General features: G+C 42.5%; 1 protein-coding gene across 1 annotated transcript in view; it reads right to left on the bottom strand.

The window, feature by feature from the left end:
• Positions 1-21056, bottom strand: part of DEPTOR (DEP domain containing MTOR interacting protein) — a 190501-nt gene that overhangs the window by 27484 nt on the left and 141961 nt on the right. Inside the window, exons 5-8 of the mRNA XM_049773454.1 lie at positions 19790-19975; positions 18018-18152; positions 13408-13478; positions 9646-9750 (exon numbers count right to left, since the gene is read on the bottom strand). Coding sequence (XP_049629411.1) covers positions 9646-9750; positions 13408-13478; positions 18018-18152; positions 19790-19975 — 497 coding nt within the window. The remainder of the gene's footprint in view (positions 1-9645; positions 9751-13407; positions 13479-18017; positions 18153-19789; positions 19976-21056) is intronic.

The raw sequence follows: 21056 nt of genomic DNA, 5'->3' as shown, positions 1-21056 counted from the left end.
GCCAGAGTGGTGATGCAAGTGGTAAGCTGTTTGCCTTGCACACACTAGCCTAGTGTGGACTGCAGTTTGATTCCCTGGCATCCCATATGGTCCCCCAAGCCAGGAGCGATTTCTGAGCACATAGCCAGGAGTAAACCTGAGCATCACTTGCAAAAAAAATAACACTATGATTTGATCCTTAGCACCACATATGGTCAGCTGAGTCTGACTAGTAGTGTTTCTTGAGTGTTGGAATAATTTTAGTGTTGGAATGATGTGCTTTCATTCTATTCAGGATAATTTTTCTTTGTTGGTGCTTGTCACTCATTAGACTGGAAGTAACTTTGGATTGAAGTTCTCTTGGAATTGGTCCCTTACCTTACCTGTTCTCCACCCTAGGGGGGAGTGGGTCTTTTGTTTCCCAATAAAAACTTTGGGTCTTGGGCCAGAGAGATAGCATAGAGATAGAATATTTGCCTTGCATGCAGAAGGATGATTATTTGAATCCCGGCATCCCATATGGTCCCCCGAGCCTGCCAGGAGCTATTTCTAAGTGTAGAGCCAGGAGTAACCCCTGAGCACTGCTGGGTGTGACCCAAAAATCCAAAACAACAACAACAACAACAACAACAGAAAACCCTTGGGTCTCAGGGAGAAAAGTAGAAGCAAAGTAGAAGCTTCAGCCCCAACCCCAAGGAATTGGGGAAGATGCAGGTCTGGAAGCAACACCGAAATAGGAAATAATCCACACAGTTAGGGAGATAAAACAAGTTCAGGAACTTCCACCACAAGCTATTTGCCAGCTGACAACTTAGCTGTAGAAAAGAAACCTAAAGCAGTTTCTCCATGAAACCAGATGTCTTTATTGGGAAGCGAAAGACCAGCCCCTAGGATGGAGAATAGTTAAGGTAAGGGACCACTTTGATATCAGGCCTGAAACCATAAGGTATATAGAACAACATGTGGGCCGAACACTTTATGACATTGAGACTAAAGGCATCTTCAAGGAGAAAACAGCACTCTCCAAATAAGTGGAAGCAGAGATAAACATATGGGACTATATTAAGCTGAGAAGCTTCTGCACCTCAAAGGAAACTGTGCCTAAGATACAAGCACCACAGAATGGGAGAAAATATTCATCTACTACCTACCAGACAAGGGGCTAATATCAAAAGTATACAAGGTACTGACAGAACTTTACAAGAAAAAAAAAACATATAGCCCCATCAAAAAATGGGGAGAAGAAATGAACAGATACTTCATCAAAGAAGAAATACAAATGGCCAAAAGACACATAAAAAATGCTCCACACTACTAATCATCAGGGAGATGCAAATCAAAACAGCAATGAGGTACCATCTCACACCACAGAGACTGGCACACATAACAAAGAACAAGAACAATCAGTGTTGGCGGGGATGTGGAGAGAAAGGAACTCTTATTCACTGCTGGTGGGAATGCCTTCTAGTCCAGCCTTTATGGAAAACAATATGGAGATTCCTCAAAAAACAGGAAATCGAGCTCCCATATGATCCAGCTATACCACTCCTAGGGATATACCTTAGGGGCACAAAAATACAATTCAAAAATCCCTTCCTCACACCTATATTCATTGCAGTGCTATTTACAATAGCCAGACTCTGGAAACAACCAAGATGCCCTTCAACAGATTAATGGCTAAAGAAACTGTGGTATGGGGTTGGAGAGATAGCATGGAGGTAAGGCATTTACCTTTCATGCAGAAGGATAGTGGTTCGAACCCCAGCATTCCCTATGGTCCCCCGTGCCTGCCAGGGGCGATTTCTGAGCATAGAGCCAGGAGTAACCCCTGAGCGCTGCTAGATGTGACCCAAAAAGTAAAAAAAAAAAAAGAAAAGAAAAGAAAAGAAAGAAAAACTGTGGTACATATACACAATGGAATATTATGCAGCTGTTAGGAGAGATGAAGTCATGAAATTTTCCTATACATGGATATACATGGAATTTAATTATGCTGGGTGAAATAAGACAGAGGGTGAGAGATAGAAACAAAATAGTATCACTCATTATTTGTTTTAAGAAAAATAAAAACATTTGGGGCCGGAGATATCTCTCCGGTATGGAGATAAGGTATTTGGAGGTAAGGTGTTTGCCTTTCATGCAGGAGGTCATCAGTTCGAATCCGGCATCCCATATGGTCCCCGGTGCCTGCCAGGAGCAATTTCTGAGCGTGAAGCCAGGAATAACCCCTGAGCACTGCCGGGTGTGGCCCAAAAACCACAAAAAAAAAAATTGGGGGGGGGGGCCGGGTAGGTGGCGCTGGAGGTAAGGTGTCTGCCTTGCAAGCGCTAGCCAAGGAAGGACCGTGGTTCGATCCCCTGGCATCCCATATGGTCTCCCCAAGCCAGGGGCGATTTCTGAGCACATAGCCAGGAGTAACCCCTGAGTATCAAACGGGTGTGGCCCAAAAACCAAAAAAAAAAAAAAAAAACATTTTTGTAATAATTCTCAGAGACAATAAAGGTGAGGGCTGGAAGGTTCAACTCATGATATGAAGCTCACCACAAAGAGTGGTGAGTGCAGTTAGAGAAATAGCTACACTGACAACTATCATAACAATGTGAATGAATGAGGGAAGTAGAAAGCCTGTCTCAAATACAAGGTGGGGTGGGGAGGAGGGAGATTTAGGGCATTGGTGATGGGAATGTTGCACTGGTGAAGGTGGGTGTTCTTGATATGACTGAAACCCAACTACAATCATGTTTGTAATTAGGGTGTCTAAATAAAGATATAAAAAAGAAAAGGTGCTTCAGGGGCCAGAGAGATAGCACAGTGGAGTTTGCCTTGCAAGCAGCCAATCCAGGACCTAAGGTGGTTGGTTGGAATCCTGGCATCCAATATGGTCTCCCGTGCCTGCCAGGGGCTATTTCTGAGCAGATAGCCAGGAGTAACCCCTGAGCAGGTGTGGCCCAAAAACAAAAATAAGACAAAACCATAAGGTGCTTCAATCCAAAGGTACTTCCAGCCCAATAAGTGACAAGCACCAGTAAAGAAGAATTATCCTGTCTCTTATACATGGTGCCTGTCTCTCCTGAAAGATAAATAATAAAGGGCCCGGAGAGATAGCACAGTGGCGTTTGCCTTGCAAGCAGCCGATCCAGGACCAAAGGTGATTGGTTTGAATCCCGGTGTCCCATATGGTCCCCCGTGCCTGCCAGGAGCTATTTCTGAGCAGACAGCCAGGAGTAACCCCTGAGCACCGCCGGGTGTGACCCAAAAACCAAAAAAAAAAAAAAAAAAAAAGAATTATCCTGAATAGAATGAAAACTCCATTATCTCAACACTTGAGTATTTCAGGGTGTGATACCCCCTACACACATATACATAAATTATCCCTAATTGAACAAGTAAAGTCATGAAATGAAGCAGCTATATTAAAAGGTTAAAAACAACGCTTCAAGGACAGAAGCAATAGCACAGTGGTAGGGCATTTGCCTTACATGCGTCCGACCCAGGAGGAACTTGGGTTTGAAGCCAAGCATTCCATATAATCCCCCATGCCTGTCAGGGGCAATTTCTGAGCACAGAGTCAGGATAACCCCTGGGCACCGCTGGATGTGGCCCAAAAACCAAAACTAAAACAATGCTCAATTTTGAAAAAATAAAGAAGAAAATAATCCTTCTGAAGAGAAAAGTCTCAAGGCCCAGATATAAGGCCTGGACCCCACTAGAACTCAGGATAAAGTCAGGGCCAAAATCCTGACCTGGGTGCTGGGCTTGATGTTCTATGTTGAGTGACTGAGAGCAGAGCTTGGCCCCTCGGGGGGCCAATAAAGCCACTCAGGTACCCAAAGGAGATCACAACCAGCTGTAATCCAATCTTTTCTACTATCCAGACTAAGCAGGACAACTAAGGCACAAGCCCCTTAGAATCTTACTCTCAGGGAATAGTCCCTGGAAAAACACTAGTAGCAATCCTGGGCCCTTCCAGTGCCCAGTGCCCTGCAGTTCCTCTCTATACACAATGGCAGAGAAAGACAAGTGGTTGGGAAACAGCCTCTGGGACTATAATGTTAGGACCTGAGGGACACCATTTTGTAAAGACCACATGGTGTAAGTCACATGCTAGGTTTCCTCAAGCCTATTTCCACAGACACCACCCCAAGCTACTTGGCCATAGCAGGTAGCCTATCAGGAAAGGACAAGGGAGCAGTAGGAAGGTACCCCTAGATAAGAGCCAATCATTTTAAGAATTATCAGAAAGCTATATCCTTCCCCTATATAATCCTCCTCATGACCTTGGGTGGGGCTCATCTCCTTCAGAAGATGGCCCTGGCTGGCCAGTGTGGGGTCTTTTTTTGGCAGACAGATTAAAGTATTAAACTATTCCAGTTGTGTGATCTCGTCCTTCGACTCTGGACCCTAGCAACGGTAGTATAGGGATTCAGATTCTTGCCCTGCATGTGGCACCAGAATGTGGATGGACTCTGATTTATTCCTAGCGTTGCTTATAGTGCTCTGAGCCCCACCAGGAGTGATCCCAGAAAACAGAGCCAGAAGCAAGCCCAGAGCACCACTGGATATGGCTTCAATCCCAAATTTAAAAAAGAATAATGATAATACGCATGGAAAACAGGAAATCATTTTGTCAATGTTTTGAATAAGAAAATAATGCGGGGCCGGGCGGTGGCGCTAGAGGTAAGGTGCCTGCCTTGCCTGCGCTAGCCTTGGATGGACCGAGGTTCGATCCCCCGGTTTCCCATATGGTCCCCCAAGCCAGGAGCAACTTCTGAGCGCATAGCCAGGAGTAACCCCTGAGCGTCACAGGGTGTGGCCCAAAAACCAAAAAAAAAAAAAAAAGAAAAGAAAAAAATGCTGGGGCCGGAGTGATAGCATGGAGGTAAGGTGTTTGCCTTTCATGCAGAAGGTCGGTGGTTTGAATCCCGGCATCCCATATGGTCCCCTGAGTCTGCCAGGAGCAATTTCTGAGCATAGAGCCAGGAATAATCCCTGAGCGCTACCGCTGTGACCCAAAAACCAAAAACCAAAAGAGAAAAAAAAAAAGAAAAGAATGCTTAGGGGTTAGAGCAATAGCATAAAGGGTACGGTGTTTGTCTTGCATAGGCCAAGCTGGATTTGATCCTCCCATATAATCCCCTGAGTATGCCAGGATTAATTCTGAGTATAAAGCTAAGAGTAACCCCTGAACACCACCAAGTGTGACCCCCAAACAAAACAAAACAAAAGAGAAAATAATAGTCATTCATATGACTTTAATATGTAATAGCAATCTACATGTAAGGACATGTTATTTCCTGTAGTTTCCTATTTTAACCAATATTATGATCAAAACTTTATGTGTTAATTTCAATAAAGATTATAACAACAAGCATCTTCTTAAACTAAAGATAATAGGTAGGGAAAGGTATTTGCCTTAGCCTCAGCACCCTGAGCACAGAGCTGGAAGTAGGTATCCAAAAATAATTTAAAAAATAAACCAAGGGGTCACAGTGATAGTATACCAGGCTGGGTACTTGACTTGCAGATGGTCAATCTGGTTTCCAATCCCGGCATCCTATATGATCCCATGAACCCTGCTAAGAGTAATTCCTGCATGCAGAGTAAGAAATAACTCCTAAGCATTGATAGATGTGGTCCTAAAACAAAACAAAAATAAATAAACCAAAAGTAGCTTCCTATGAGTTTTAGTGTTGTATGGTAACAATCTTAGGATTCCATTTGAGTACTTCTATCCCATAATTATTGCTGTGTTGGAACATCTAAACAGGTTTATTTGCCTGAAGAAATTTCCAGAATATTTTAATATGCTAAATGTGCTTTGTGAATTTCCAAGAGAAGGATAAAGTGTACAGCAATTTAAAACTGCTTTGAACCTCAGGACAGGATGTTTAGCTGAGCCAGAGTGCTGTATAATGCAGTTTTAGAAATACTGCTCCAGTAAATTCTGTACTGTTCTTCAACTTAGGAAAAACCATGACACACTCCCTGAGAAATTAAGAATATAAACTCTGAGAAGTATTAGCTTGTGATGTTGAAAAAATACATAGATATAGGTAAATCAAGCTGGGCATGGTATGTAGCATGTGGTGGAGCTGACACTTAGCATGTGTGTTGTTCTGAGTTTGAGCTCAGGTACCAAAACAAAACATAAACTATCAGGATATGCTGTGTTGACTATCTAAACATCTATTTCCATGCAGGATTTAATCTATTAAGGAGTTAATTCATTAACCAATGGACAATGTCTAGACCATGCATTCATGTTAATCAATAAGGATGAGCTAACATCAATTTAATCCACTTTGCAAAGAAAAGCTTTCACCTATCACAAGACTACAACTTCTCCCTAGGGAAAGGGGCAAAGCCTCAGAACTGAACCTCTCTGCCAAAAATCACCTCTCCTTGGTCCTTTACTGCAGAAATAAAATCATAACCTTTTCTTACTGCCAAGAATTCCATTAGAAAATAAAAAATTTCATAGGCTGGAGTGATAGCACAGTGAGAAGCAGTGTGGCCAACTTGGGCATCACATATGGTCCGTTAAGCGGGCCAGAAGTGATCCCTGAATGCAGAGCCCAGCAGTAAGCCCTGAGCTGCTGGGTATGGCCTAGACTCACCTACCACCACCACCACCACCACCACCCAAAAAACAAACAACAACAAAAAAAAAACAAACAAAAATAAAAATTCAGCCTCTGCACAGATACAAATTCTTGTTCTTTCTGCTCCTGGCCAAGGTTCTTGTTTTGAACTGCAATGGTGCTATGCCCTCAGGGTGTTGAGGAGGGAGCAGAGCCCTCTCGACCATTCGGCTGCTGGCATCTTCCCAACACACACACACACACACACACACACACACTGGCATCTTCCCAACACACGCAAACACACACACACACACCCTCCCAATACAGGTGTACACCACACCCAGCACATTAATATCCCAAGTGTACACACATACACAAACACATGCACACCCTGGAACAATATACACACCACGATACAAACTAGCTAGCATACCCACAAACACACACAACACATCCAGCACACATGAAAACACTCCCCATTCAGAGCACACACACACATCCCACCAGGAGCCTGAGCAAGATGTTTAAGACAGGGGCAAAGCCAGGTCCAGTGCTGCCAGTGCTGGGCCCACCCTGGCCATGTCTGTGCCCTCTGTTTTCCTGAGCCTGTCTTTCCTGCTTACCTTTCTTTTCCAAGATTGCAAATCATAGTAGAAGGTACCTGAGAGAAGTCAGAAGGATTCAGAACTAAACCAGGCCTACTGCATTCCTGTGTTATGACTCTCCAGCAAGGATTGATGGAGGAGATGAAAGTTTTATAGAAATGAGGTGCGAATGATTAGCAGCTTCCAAGCCTTCTGGGTAGAGATGAGTGCCTTCTTTGCAACATTATGCAGATGATAAAACAAAGCAGTGCTTGATGGAGGTGTTTGGGAGCAAAAAAACTCTTTAATAGTTCTAGATTAATAGAATTCATAAATATAAAAAGTTTGAAAGGTTATAAGTCAGAATTTAAATGGTACTATACTTAATTGTGTGTGGGTGATACTTCAATAAGTCTGCTTTTAAAACACTGACAATGCAGGGCCGTAGAGAGAATACAGTGGTAGGGCACTTGCCTTGCATATGGTCGACCCAGGTTTCATCCTCCAGCATCCTATATGGTTTCCCCCAAACCCAACCAGGAGTGATCTGTGAGAGTGATCTTGGATCTTGTAGAACCAAAAATAACCTTTGAGCACTGCATGGTGCAGCCACAAAACAAAACTGACAAAAGCAAAATAAAACTAAACTAACAAGGGGCCGGAGAGATAGCATGGAGGTAAGGTGTTTGCCTTGCATGCAGAAGGTCGGTGGTTCGAATTCCAGCATCCCATATGGTCCCCTGAGCCTGCCAGGAGTGATTTCTGAGCATAGAGCCAGGAGTAACCCCTGAGTGCTGCCGGGTTTGACTCAAAAACCAAAAACCAAACAAAAACCAAACAAAAAAACTAAACTAACAAATATTGACTGCTTACTGCTGACCTGGGAAAGATCATAGATAATTAAAAAGTATCTGTCAGATGTAGATTGGAAGTGACATCACTGCAGTGATAGAAGGTCCTGAGCATGAGAGAGATGGTGATGGGGGGGTGGCAACTGGATAGTAAAACCATAAATGTGAACACTACTCACATTTATGTGTATTTATTTTTTAGGTTTTCTCTTGGCTGTATATGTCTTACTTTAGTACTAAATATATATGTATATACTTATATACATATAAACTTATTTTAGAGAATCCCATTTGTGTGTGTATTTATGTGTAGGGGAACCACAACCAGTAATGTTCAGGGGTTATTCCTGACTCTGCACTCAGGGATCACACCTGGCAGGGCTTAGAAGACCATATGAGATGCCAAGGATTAAACCCTGTTTGGTTGTATGCAAGAAAAGCATCTTAACCACTGTCTCTCCAGCTCCAATTCATTTTATTTTTTAATGCTCACTTAGTCTTTGTATTTTACAAGATTTTTCACATATTCTATCTATACAAAAGAAGGAAATACTATAATGTTTTAGAGAGGATGAAACAGGAAAAGAGATATAAAAGAAGTCATTTAAAGTCAAGAGCGTATAGCTAAAAGAACCAAATACACGAGTCCATGTCTTCCCTTCCAAATATCATGACTTGGGACCAGAGCAATAGCACAATGGTAGGACGTTTGCCTCGCTCACCCAGGACAGACCTGAGGTCAATCACCAGCATCCCATACAGTCTCCCAAGCCAGGAGTGATTTCTGAGTACATAGCCAGGAGTAACCCCTGAGTGTCACCAGGTGTGTTCCAAAAACAAACCAAATGCCATGACTCTTATTATCTTTTTCACTATTTGCTGATTCTTCAGGCCTAGCATGCTCTATGACTGTACAAACCAATAGAACTATATCTGATATAGACCAGAAACAATAGAGTTCATAAGGTACATAAAACACATAAAGTTAAAAAATAGAGCATATAAGAATAAAGCAGGGGCCAGAGAGATAGCACAGTGGTAGGGCATTTGCCTTGCAAGCGGCCAACCCAGGACCAAAGGTGGTTAGAATCCGGGCATTTCATATGGTCCCCCATGCCTGCCAGGAGCTATTTCTGAGCACAGAGCCAAGAGCAACTCCTGAGAGTTGGGCCAGGTGTGGCCCAAAACCCCCGCAAAAAAAAAAAAAAAAAAGAGTAAAGCAAACAGGTTGGAGTGATAGTACTATGGTAGGGTATTTTGCCTTGCATGCAGCCAACCTGGGAGTGACCCAGATTTGATCTGGTCTTTTGAGCCTGCCAGGAGTGATTTCTGAGCCCAGAGCCAGGAGTAAACCCCTGAGCACCTCTGGATATGGCCCAAAACAAAACAAACAAAAAGAGTAAAGCAAAAAGAAGTTTGTTTTCAAGCTCAGTACCAGGTAAGGAGAGAAATAGGAAACATCGGAAGAGGTGTGGGGACATCAGAGGGTATAGCCAGAGGCTAAGGGAAAACTTTTCCTTCTAGTTACAACATCATCACTCTTGGCTTCATTTCTATCCTATTCGAAAAGGGAAAGGAAACATTCACAAAATTGGGAGCTAAGCCTAGATCAGGCAGGAGGGTCAGACACTGCTCTGCAGGAAGTACCTTCATTCCAGCTGCAGCAGCAGGTCCACTGGGGTCCACGGCCTGGATGTGGCATGGCTTACTTCCTCGTACCACGAAGCCCCAGCCAACAGCATCGCCAACAATCTAGAGAGAAAAACCACAATTAGCAACCAGAGATAATGGGCCAACTTGCCCATCCTAAGGGAGAAAGAAGAGTAACTCAGGATCAAGCATGGACCATTTCTGATCTCAGTTTATGGCTGTGCCATTGGGGAATACAAAACTTTGCTTTTATTTCTGTGGAAAATGTAGTCAAGGACCACCTGTTTGACAGGAGAAGTTTCTGCTGTAAAATCTCTCTCAATCAATAACTGGCTGATTGCCTGTTCTCTTAGGCAGCTCTGCAATTTAATATCAGTCTCAAGTGTAAGGTCTAGCAGATTTTAAAATTAGGGTTGACTCCCCCGACTCTCTCCAGACCAATTCCTATTCCAATTGTGAGCTTTTCCCTTGAATCCAAATGACACTTTGCTAATGATCTTGCCATGTCACTGAAGTCTAGATTGCAATTTAAGTCACAACTGAAGAGAAATCTGAAAAGCCTTGGTTTTCTGGAAACAATTTTCTCTACCAAGAAAAGAAAATGAAAAGTACATCAAGCTCACAATTTGTAAGTAGATACTGGCCTACAAATTGTTTGGAACTGTGGGTGCATTTTGGGGGGAAGAATCATTAGAAATGGTGGCCCCCAGGGGAAACTGCTATATACATCCTTATTTCACATCCCACCTGAAACTGCAAAACACATGTTCTGAATCAATGACCAGCAATGTTGACATTTCTATTGGAAACCAAAAGAATTATGCATTTAAATAATAAAACTGAGGGCCATAATCATAGCACAGCTTGTAGGGCATTTACCTTGCAGGCTGACGACCCGGGTTCAATCCCCAGAATCCCATATATTACTTTGAGCCTTCCAGGAGTAATTTCTGAGCATGGAGCCAGGAGTGCCCCTGTGCATTGGTAGATTTGGCCCAAGAACCAAAAAAAAATGTGGTTGGACCCTGAGAGGTTAAGGCATTTGCCTTGCATGTATTGGACCTTGGTTTGATCCCTGGTACCACATAATGGTCTCTGGAGCACCAGAGGAAGTGATCCCTGATTACTAGGGAAAAGCAGGAAAGCAAATGGAAAGTTGGGTGGACAAGCCCACTCCCCATGAAGCCTAAAGGCTTCATTAAAATGCAGATCTTTGACTTTAGAATTATGCATTTATTTATTTATTTTTGTTTTGTGGGGGGCCACATCTGTGGTGCTCAGGGGTTACTCCTGGCTCTGCACTCAGAAACTGCTCCTGGCAGGCTTGGGGACCATGTGGGATGTTGGGGATTGAACCTGGGTCTATCCTGGATCAGCCACATGTAGGCAAGCATGCTACCACTGTACAATAGCTCTGGGCCACAGAATTATGCATTTATTTCACCTAATGTCACTCCCACACATGCCTGACCTTTTCACTGATATTGACATATTGCCAAAGCCTTTCTCAGATATGAGTCAACCCTTCCTAGTTTCACTCCTCAATGCTCAGCCCACAAATGTTGTCAGGTGAAAAGTTGTGGAAAACAGTTGTCCCCACTGAGGTCACAAAAAAAGGTCAACAGATAAGAAAGAGAAGTGTTCATTGAGGGTTGGGAGCACTGGGGACAGCTCAGTGGGCTCAGAGCACCCGCTTCCAAGAATGAGGAATGAATGAATGATTCCAAGAATGAGTTAGATTCCAGGCACTTCCCCAGATCCCCAGCAAAGCTCTCCTAGCCCTATTGTGAGGAATATCCTGTATACTCTAGCTTTGCACTATTGGTACTACTAAAAGCAGACAAACACTGAAACTAAAGCTCCTGTGTCCTGTGAACTGGAAGCTAACCTCCGGAAGCATGTGTGTAAACAGCACAACAGAAGGGTGCATAAATTCCAGTGTACATCATGGCTGAGTGAAGTTGTATGGAAGTACACAACTTCTGGCAAGTACTACACAAATACAATCATTTATGAGAATGACACAATCAAGGTTGCATGTCCCCTTGCTATCATGATATCAAATGGAAGCTGGGGACATAAAGAGGCTGTTGGGATTGATGTGAGGAGGCTGAAAGGAAGAGGTAGAGAAAGTTAATGGAGTGATTCCAAACAAGCACTTACTTTGTTGGGAAAGAATCATTGGGACCAGTGGAGTGAAAAGGCCAAAGAGCCCCCACCAAGACCCAGCAAACATCCACTCACAGGAATTCATGTTATCAAGTTAGGTGCCTGTACAGATCACCCTAGCCCCATCCCCATGTTAACATTGTCAGTAGCACCATTCTCTACGGTGGAATAATCAAGCCATAATTTTCTTTTTCAATTTTTTTTGGGTTTCTGGATGATGCTCAGGGGTTACTTCTGGCTCTGTGCTCAGAAATCGCTCCTGGCAGGCTCAGGTGACCATATGGAATGCTGGGAATCGAATCAAGGTTCGTTCCAGGTCAGCTGCTTGCAAGGCAAATGCCCTACCACTGTGCTATCTCTCCTGTCCCTTCTTTCTCAATCTTAAGATTACTAGGGCCAGAGAGATAGGACAATGGGTAAAGGCTTTGCTTTACATGTAGCTGACCCAGGCTTGATTTCGAGAACCTCATATTGTCCGGTGAGCTCTCCCTGAGTCCAGCCAGAGCCAGGAGTGAGCATCATTGGATGTGGCCCTCAAACCAAAATAAACAAAAACAACCCCCCCCAAAAAACCCAAATATTTTAAGATTTTAAAATTTTTCTAAACCAATTTTTCTTAAAACCAAAGATTTTAAGATTTTTCTGCTACCTTCAGTGTTTTTCAGTTTCATGTAGAAAGAATCATTGACTTTATTTGACTTGCAATCTATTATCTTATTAGAATAAGAGAATAATGGGCTTTGTTTTCAGGACATCTCAAAAGAAATTTAAAGTATAATATAGAAAAAAAATATATATACATACTAGAGTTGAATGATAGCATAGTGGTAAGGTGTTTGCATTGCATGTGGCCAACACTGGATAGATAGAGAATATTGGGCTTTGTTTTCAGGACACCTCAAAAGAAATTTAAAATATAATATAAAAAAATATACATATACACACACATACTAGAGTCGAATGATAGCATAGTGGTAAGGTGTTTGCATTGCATGTGGCCAACAGTGGATAGATACAGGTTCAATCTTCTGGCATCCCATATGGTCCCCTGAGCCTGCCAGGAGAAATTTCTAAGCTCAGAGCCAGGAGTAACCCCTGAACACCGCCAAGTGTGGCCCCAAAACCAGGAAAAAGTAATAATAAAAATAAAAATATTGTACTAGCATTCACTCTGGAATCATCTGAATCCCACCTTGGGGAGTGCAGTTCTTTCTTTCACTCCATGGGATACCCTCTTTCCCATATCTCTGAAACCATTTTATTTTCCACATAAGAATAATATTTAGAATCAGTAGTAATACATATTGCCCTTTTGTTCTAATGTCTTGTAGTGCTTGGGTGCAAGACTTGCTTGAATTCTATGTCACTATATACTTAAAAATTTTACTATAAATGACTTGTAATACACTTTTGTCAAAATAAAAATTATTATATATAAAAAAGTGGTAATATAAAAGAAAAAGACTTGCTTGAAATGGAGCGACAAAAGCGACATGTGGAGTTTTCAATTCCATCCCTAAACCACAAAGGGACACAGTGACATGTCCTGGCACAAAGAACAGCACAAAGGTGAACCCAAGTTGAGCCTACCGTGAATGTCTTCCTGGCATAAGGGGCCCCAGGGGTCAGAAGTTCCTCAGTAGTAACTGGTCTCTTCAGCACTGTAAGATAGACACCAAGTCAAAACATAGCTTCTCACATCCTTAGTTCATTCATTCAGCCCTGATCCACTGATTGTCTCATCTGTGAATGCCCATAAAGAACAACAAGGAAGAAAGTCCTTGACTCGGTTTATATTTGAGAGACAGAACAGCAGAAAACATAAAAAATCATGCCTTTCTGATGGGAGAGAAGTCCATGTGCAGGGGAAATGAAGTGAGCTAAACTGTTTCTATATATTTTTTAAAGATCACATTTTGTTTGTTTTTGGAGGGTTCACACCTGGCAGTGCTCAGGGGTTACTCCTGGCTCTATGCTCAGAAATCACTCCTGGCAGGCACAGGGGACCATATGGGATGCTGGGATTCAAACGATCGTTCTTCTGCATGCAAGGCAAATGCCCTACCTACAGGCTATCTCTCGGGCCTTGAGATCACATTTTTTTTAGAACACATTTCTTTATTCTTACATTCACTTCTTTTAAGTCCCAACATGTACTCAACATCTCAAAAGTAATAAACAACCTAATTCTGAGTGTTTGAGACACATTTCCAAGCCTCACAACCCCACCACACCTCTCCCCCATAACACACTTTACTATTTCTTCTTTCTCCTTTTTTCTCTTCTTGTTTTGATTTTTTTTTGGTCACACTGGTGTTGTTCAGAAATTACTCTGCCACTATGCTCAGAGATCACCCATAGCAGTGCTTAAAGGACCATATTTAGTGCTAAAGAATGAATCTTGGGACAGCTGGGTGCAATGCAAGTGCCTTACTCACTATACTATATCATCAGGTCCTATAATTTTCTTTTTAATATCACACACACCTATGGCCTTGGCCTGTGAAATAATACTGGCAAACTTTCTATCTGCTCCACTTTAGCTGGGCACTTTCAATCTGTTCCCTCATTTAATCACCACCAGAACTAATGAGCTAGCTTCATCTTTGTCCTTATTTTATGAGGGAGAAAAGAAGCTTAGAAAAGATAATAAAGTGTGTACCTAAGATTGCCCGCTAATGGGGAGCAGAACTAAGATCCAAGTCCAGCCACTGCACTATAGATCTCCTTCCAAACCCTGAGACAGAAAAGGGGTCAGAGGTTCTAGTCTGTGCCCTGGGTTATTATCCTAAAAGATTGGTCTTACACATAGCCTCTTAGTGCTGATGGCAAAAACATAGGCCAAATCTTGACTTACCAGCTGCCCCCAAATCTATCAGCCTGGAACTTCCTCATCCACCTCACACTCACTAAGAACTGGGGTGGTGCAGCTGTTCTGAGGACCCAATGGATTGGGGCCTGTATTGATGAACTTTGCAGAACTCATGAACTTGTATGCCGCAAAGAAATTAGAGGGACCTGGGACTAGAGTGATAGCACAGCAGTAGGGTGTTTGCCTTTCATGCGGCTGACCTGGACTGGACCTGGGTTCGATCCCTGGCATCCCATATGGTCCGCCGAGCCTGCCAGGAGTGATTTCTGAGTGCAGAGCCAGGATTAAACCCTAAGCACTGACAGGTGTTGCCCCAAAACAAAAAATACAAATATACTTAAAGAAATTGGAAAGACCAAACCAGGAGGAATGCCAGACTTCAGAAAACTTAGCTCATGGCACTCAGAGGTCAGATACCAGTCCTGGAACAGGTGTGTGACAGAGAAAGGAAAGGCATTATGGGGAGAGGCCTGGATGATCCATCAGACATGCTCCTTCTCCATTAAAGCCAATGAACTGCTTCTTGTTGAGCTGACAGGTGGCTGGGATTATTGCCTTTGCTTTCAGAAAGCTCTTTAAAAGGAAAATAAATTTATGTCCCAAACAAAAGGGAGTATTTCAGATGTGGAGGACAGAACCTCTTAACAGATGAATGGGAGGTAAGAAAGCAGGTGCTTAGTTAAAGACTGAGACATTTTTATTCCCTCTCAGAAAACTCCCTCCCATATTCCATAAATCCTCCCTAGCCTTATGGATTTGGACCTAAGAATAACACTAAACTTTATGATTTGGAGCAAAATTACCCATTTATTTCAATATGCTCTTCTTTGAGATAAAAACTACTGTGTTAGTTTGACATAAACAACATAGTCATACATATGTATTTGTTGTAAAATAGTCACCATAATAACCCTAGTCAGTACATAACACATAATTATAAATTTTTTGTGTGATGGGAACTTTTAAGATATTTCATCTTAGCAACTGTCAAATATATAATCCAATGTTAATGACTATAAGCTCACCACATGTTGTGGTTCAAGAATGATGATCTCTCTCAGTTTATCTTACTAGCAAAGCTCTATTAATGGAAAAACCCAGTAGTAATGAAGTTTCTATGATTTTCTGGTCAGTCAGTTTAGAGGCACATCACTTGATTTATTTGCCAAGTGCAACTTTATTCTTAGAGTTAACCACCCAGAAAAGAGAAGGGGAAAAGAAATGAAAAAAAGACTCACCTGCCTTGATAATAGCAATAGAAAAAGTTTTCTCTAGTATTCATTGTCACTAACACACATGCATTTCTTTCTAAAGAGATGGTGTGTTCATGAGCAAGGGACCAGGGTCTCTCATCTTTGCATCTATACTATCTTGAGATGAGGAAACAGCAAAAGGAGCAAAGTCTCTTCTTAGAGAGACACACTGGACAAAGCGCCCTAAACAAATGAGTTAAGGGTGTTTCTTGGTGGCTTTCTGTTTTGCTGTTTGGGGACCATACCCAGCTGTGCTCAGGGCTCATTCCTGGCTCTGTGCACAGAGATTGTGTAGGAATTGAACCTGAGTTACCTTACCCACTATACTATCTTTCCTGCTTCAAGATAAGGGCTTTTTTGAGGCCATGAGTATAGTGATGGGCCATGTGGTGCAAACCTAGAAAGGAGGTGGATAAGAAACAGTGAGAAATGTGTTACTCAAAATGGAAAAACAACAAAAACAACAACAACAACAACAACAACAAATTAGCTATGAACAAATGCCTAATTATGTGTTTATAAGATGTAATGTCAGCTCATTGACTCATTTTACTATCAAAAAAAAGATGTAAATCTAGCTGCTAAAAATCATGGGTATACCCGTCTCACAGCTGAAAACTGAGCCAGTGCCAGGAGGAGGTGTGGGCCAATTAACTGCCATATTGAAGCCTCAGCAGCTGCATCCACAATCCACAATCACAGATACACCAATGGCCCAACTTAACTGCTTTACCATTGATCTCTGCAGAGACACCTTGCTGACCAAAACTTCAGATATGCTGGTCTTTGGGCTGAGAGTGCTAGGATCTTCTTGGAGTGAATGTAGGCAACCTCACACTGCCTTTCTGAACTTACAAAAGCCCTAGCAGTCACAGACACATTCCATAATCACTTCCATGTCAACCAGAGAACTTGAGATTCTGGACAGAGCTGCCCAGCTGTGTGATAACTCCAAATTTTTCAATGCTTACACCACATTAGGAACATACAAAATTAGATGTCAAAGTAGCATTAAGTCATCTAAGCTTAACAAAAATAACAGAATGATCAACTAGCAACAAATAGCTTAGTAAACCTTTAGATAATGACTTATTGAGCCCATATGAGATATAACAACTACAAATTTTCTTTTGCTGAAGTTTTCTATTCTCAATTATTACATTAGCACTTGATTGTAAATAAGCAATATAATTAAATTATTTTGTACCTGACAAGGGGGCTTGCTTGGGGGTGTATAGGAATCTGGGATAATGGTGGAAAGAATGTTACACTGATGATAGGATTGGTGTTGGCACATGAAATGGCATAAATAACTGTATTATGAGCAATTTTGTAAACCATTGTGTGTAAATAAAGTAACAAAAATATTTAAGAAAACAAAAACAAAAACAAAAAAGGAACAGTGAGAGGCATTAGTGCCTGAGGGTCACAGGTTCTGTAAGGAAGAAGTTTCCAAGTTCAACAACAGTCTTTATACCTAAACACTCTTCTGGAATGTCACAGCCATGGAGGTTGGCCAGTGGTGATTGGCCTCAACCAGCACTCTTGAGTATGCAAAGATACACACTATTTCTTTAGGAGAGTAGGACTCTTAGAGATTTTCGCATCTACTGAATTCTGAGTTAAGTGTCATGCTCCCTACTACAGAAAATACTGAAGAGCTGCTCAAAACCTCCTCCAGGGTTAACAGTGTTTCTAGGACACTAATGACAAAAGACCCTCAGTTCTCTTGAGGGATCATCTTCCAGAAAGGAGACATCTTATCCACAGTCAAGGCCTTCTCCCAAGGCCTATCAACAGCTAACAGTGGATCGGCAAAAGGGCCTAATGGCCATGCCGTCCAGTCTCTTCAGAATAGCTCTGACAGCCTACATAACTCCAAAGTTCTCCAAACACTCTTGTCCAGTTCTTCCTCTTCCCCATGCTATGACTCAAGAGACCTCAAACCTATAAGCATGGTCTCCTCAGATTTCCAAACACTTGTCACCCCACTTGTCTCAGAGCATGTTGTTTCCAACAAGCTAGCCCAAACAACCATTTCTAGTTCTGACAACAGATAGGTTGAGGCCACTCACCAGACTTGGGGTTGCAGAGCACAGGGGGGCTGCTGCTCAGGGTGGGGCTGCTGCTGAAGTAGCCGCTGCTGCCACAGCTGCTCATGCTGCTCCTCCTCACAGCCGACACGATCTTGATCTCCTTGCTGGGGCTGACTGCATGGACAGAACACACAGTCACTTTGGAGACTGCCCTAGTCCCCCCAGAGCATGCAGCGGCCCACTGTGAGTATTTCAAGGGAATCAGTGCCAGGGAAAATGAAGCCAAAAAACAAGGATACGTGTGCAGCTCTACCATTCCCACAGCCCAAAGCAGGGCTATTCTCTCCAGTTCCTGGGCCTCACTTTCCCCAACTCTTTTTGTGTGTTTTGGGTTTTGGCCACACTTGGTGCTACTCTAGGGCTTTTCCTGGTTCTGCACTCAGGAATCACTCTAGGGTCAGAGGACCATAGGGGATGCTGGGGATCGAGCCTAGATCTACCACGTGCAACACAAATGCTCTACTCACAGTGCTATTGCTCTGTCCCCAGCTTCCCCAACTTTAGAGTGGAATTATGCAATCTCATATGTGTGGGTCAATATAATGTAGTGAAAGTCCTTGGCTATAGAAATAAAATTTCAAGTAGTACCAAGTCCATGCTGAGCAGCCCCTGAAAAGATGTAAAATAAGTGCTGACTAGACACTTAATGACTTAAAAGAAAGAGTCTGTTTAGTACATAGGATGCACAAAACAAATGCTAGACTGAGGTTCATGTGATTATGTAGATTTCTTCATATAACCAAGAATCTACTGTGCAACTTCAAAAACACACTGACCTCAGTACTAGTGAGAAAAGGAAGAGTTACTCTGTTTGCAGAAGACCAACTACAAAGGCAGGTTTGATGGAGGGATGCATGTGAGCATTGGCTTTGGCTCCAGGCCCTTGGCCCATGCTTACTGTCATAGAGCAGTGACAGTGACATAGAGCACTCTCTGTCAAGGACGTTTCTAAGAAACCAGCAAAAACCATTTTGGGAGCAGAAAGTATAACAAAGCATTGTCCTAAGACTGGCAGTGTAGGGGCTGAAGAGATAGCATGGAGGTAAGGCATTTGCCTTTCATGCAGAAGGACGGTGGTTCGAATCCCGGCATCCCATATGGTCCCCTGTGCCTGCCAGGGGCGATTTCTGAGCATAGAGCCAGGAGTAACCCCTGAGCACTGCCGGGTGTAACCCAAAACCCAAAAACAAACAAACAAAAAAAGACTGACAATGTGGTGAGCCAGAGAACAACAGCTCAAGTATTTCCTTTGCACACTGCCCACCCAGGTTTGCTCCCTGGCACCCAATGTTTTCCCTCAAGCATTTCCAGGAGTGATCCCTAAGTGCAGAGCCAGGAGTAATCCCTGATCACCAACAGGTGTGGCCCCCAAAACAATAACCACAACACAACAACAACTGGACTACTAATACTATCTAAGAACAGTCACATATGAAAAGTAATGTTGAACAGTCTATATATATTTAATAACTAATTTTAAACAACAACTATACAATACTATATAACAACTATTATAAATAAAGTTATATAAAGTTTTCTATATGTGTCTAGTTACTCATTTGGGAGAGCAGATCTCATGACATCTAGTTATATGCATGCTACTAGGATTTTTTCTTAGTAGGAGAGGCATTGTTTTTATTTATAATCAATAAAATTTTCACTGAGTGAAATTTCAAAATCAGGAATTGTCACTTTGCCGGATTTCAAGAGGCACATATCTGGGATGAAACACAGTGAGCAACCTGGCATACCTGACATGAAACTAGTGGATTTCCGGTTGTCATGGCTCTGCTTCCTCAGGCAGAAAGGGCTGTCATGAGTCTCCTGGGAGGTGGGCGACTTTTCATGGAGCAGCTCCATCAGCCGTCGCCTCCGACGGAAGTTCATTCGAAACAGGTAGAGAAGATTGCTGTCCACAAATGAGTGTTTGTTGGACACTGAGGAGAAGGAAGGACAGATGATGAGTGCCTGGCATCCTGTTCATTGAGCACTGAAGCCAACAAGGCCAAAGGTCTGAGGAATAAGCTTAGTTCCACAGCAGGCACAGGGACCTTGGAGACTGTGTAAGATATTCTTCTCACAGGCTAGGTACTTTAAATGTGCTCACAGGTGCTCTAGGGCACCTTAATCAACCTCATAATCTAAATGTGTCCCCTGTGCCCAAATGTGCTTGTCCCCTAGCAATATATCCATTCAGCCTTTAACTTTTTACTCTGAAACAAAAATGAACTCAGACTCACAGGGAGTTACAATAGTAACAGAGACCACTCAGTCTACAGTTCTACTCATGAAATAATCAGAACAAGAAAATCTATATATAGTGCAGGAATGGTAGAGGCCAGGGGCTAAGTTGGAGGGTGCAGTTGTTGTAGGGGGTTGGGAAGTGTTAGCTAAAGCACGGATCCCTTTGTAAGATGATAAAATGATCTAAAAATGTACCAAGGTGATAACTGCACATCTGTGAATATGCTAAACATTAAAGAATTCACTATATCTCAATATATCTCTTTAACACCTCAACTGCTAGGTTAGAGAGATAAGCGCACACTCTAAAAATGACAGGCCTGGGACGAGAGTTTCATCCCCAACATTGCATAGTCCCCCAGCACTGTACAGAACAACCACTGAGAACAGAGTTGGGAATAAGTCCCAGCAACACTGGGTGTGGACCCCAAATAAGCAACCAAACTTCAATAGCAGTAAAAAATAGCACACAGATAGACCTCCTATGTATCCTTGACACAGATTCCTTATTGTTACCATTTTATTTTTATTTTATTTACTATTTTATTTTGGTTTTTGAATCACACCCATAGTATTCAAGAACTACTCTTGGCTCTATACCCAGGTGTCACTACTGATGATTATCAGGAGACCCCAAGATAGCACGAAACCAAACATAGATTTTCTTGTGTGCAAAGATGCATTGAGCTTTGAGCTCTCTCAGCTCAAAGGTACCATTTTATATAAGAAATTTTAATGCAATATCACATCAGGATACTAAAATTAGTGCAGGTG

This window comes from Suncus etruscus, chromosome 5, assembly GCF_024139225.1.
Source record: "Suncus etruscus isolate mSunEtr1 chromosome 5, mSunEtr1.pri.cur, whole genome shotgun sequence".
NCBI lineage: Eukaryota > Metazoa > Chordata > Mammalia > Eulipotyphla > Soricidae > Suncus > Suncus etruscus.
Note: the sequence above shows the minus strand (reverse complement) of the source record. Positions and strands in the feature narration are given on the sequence as shown.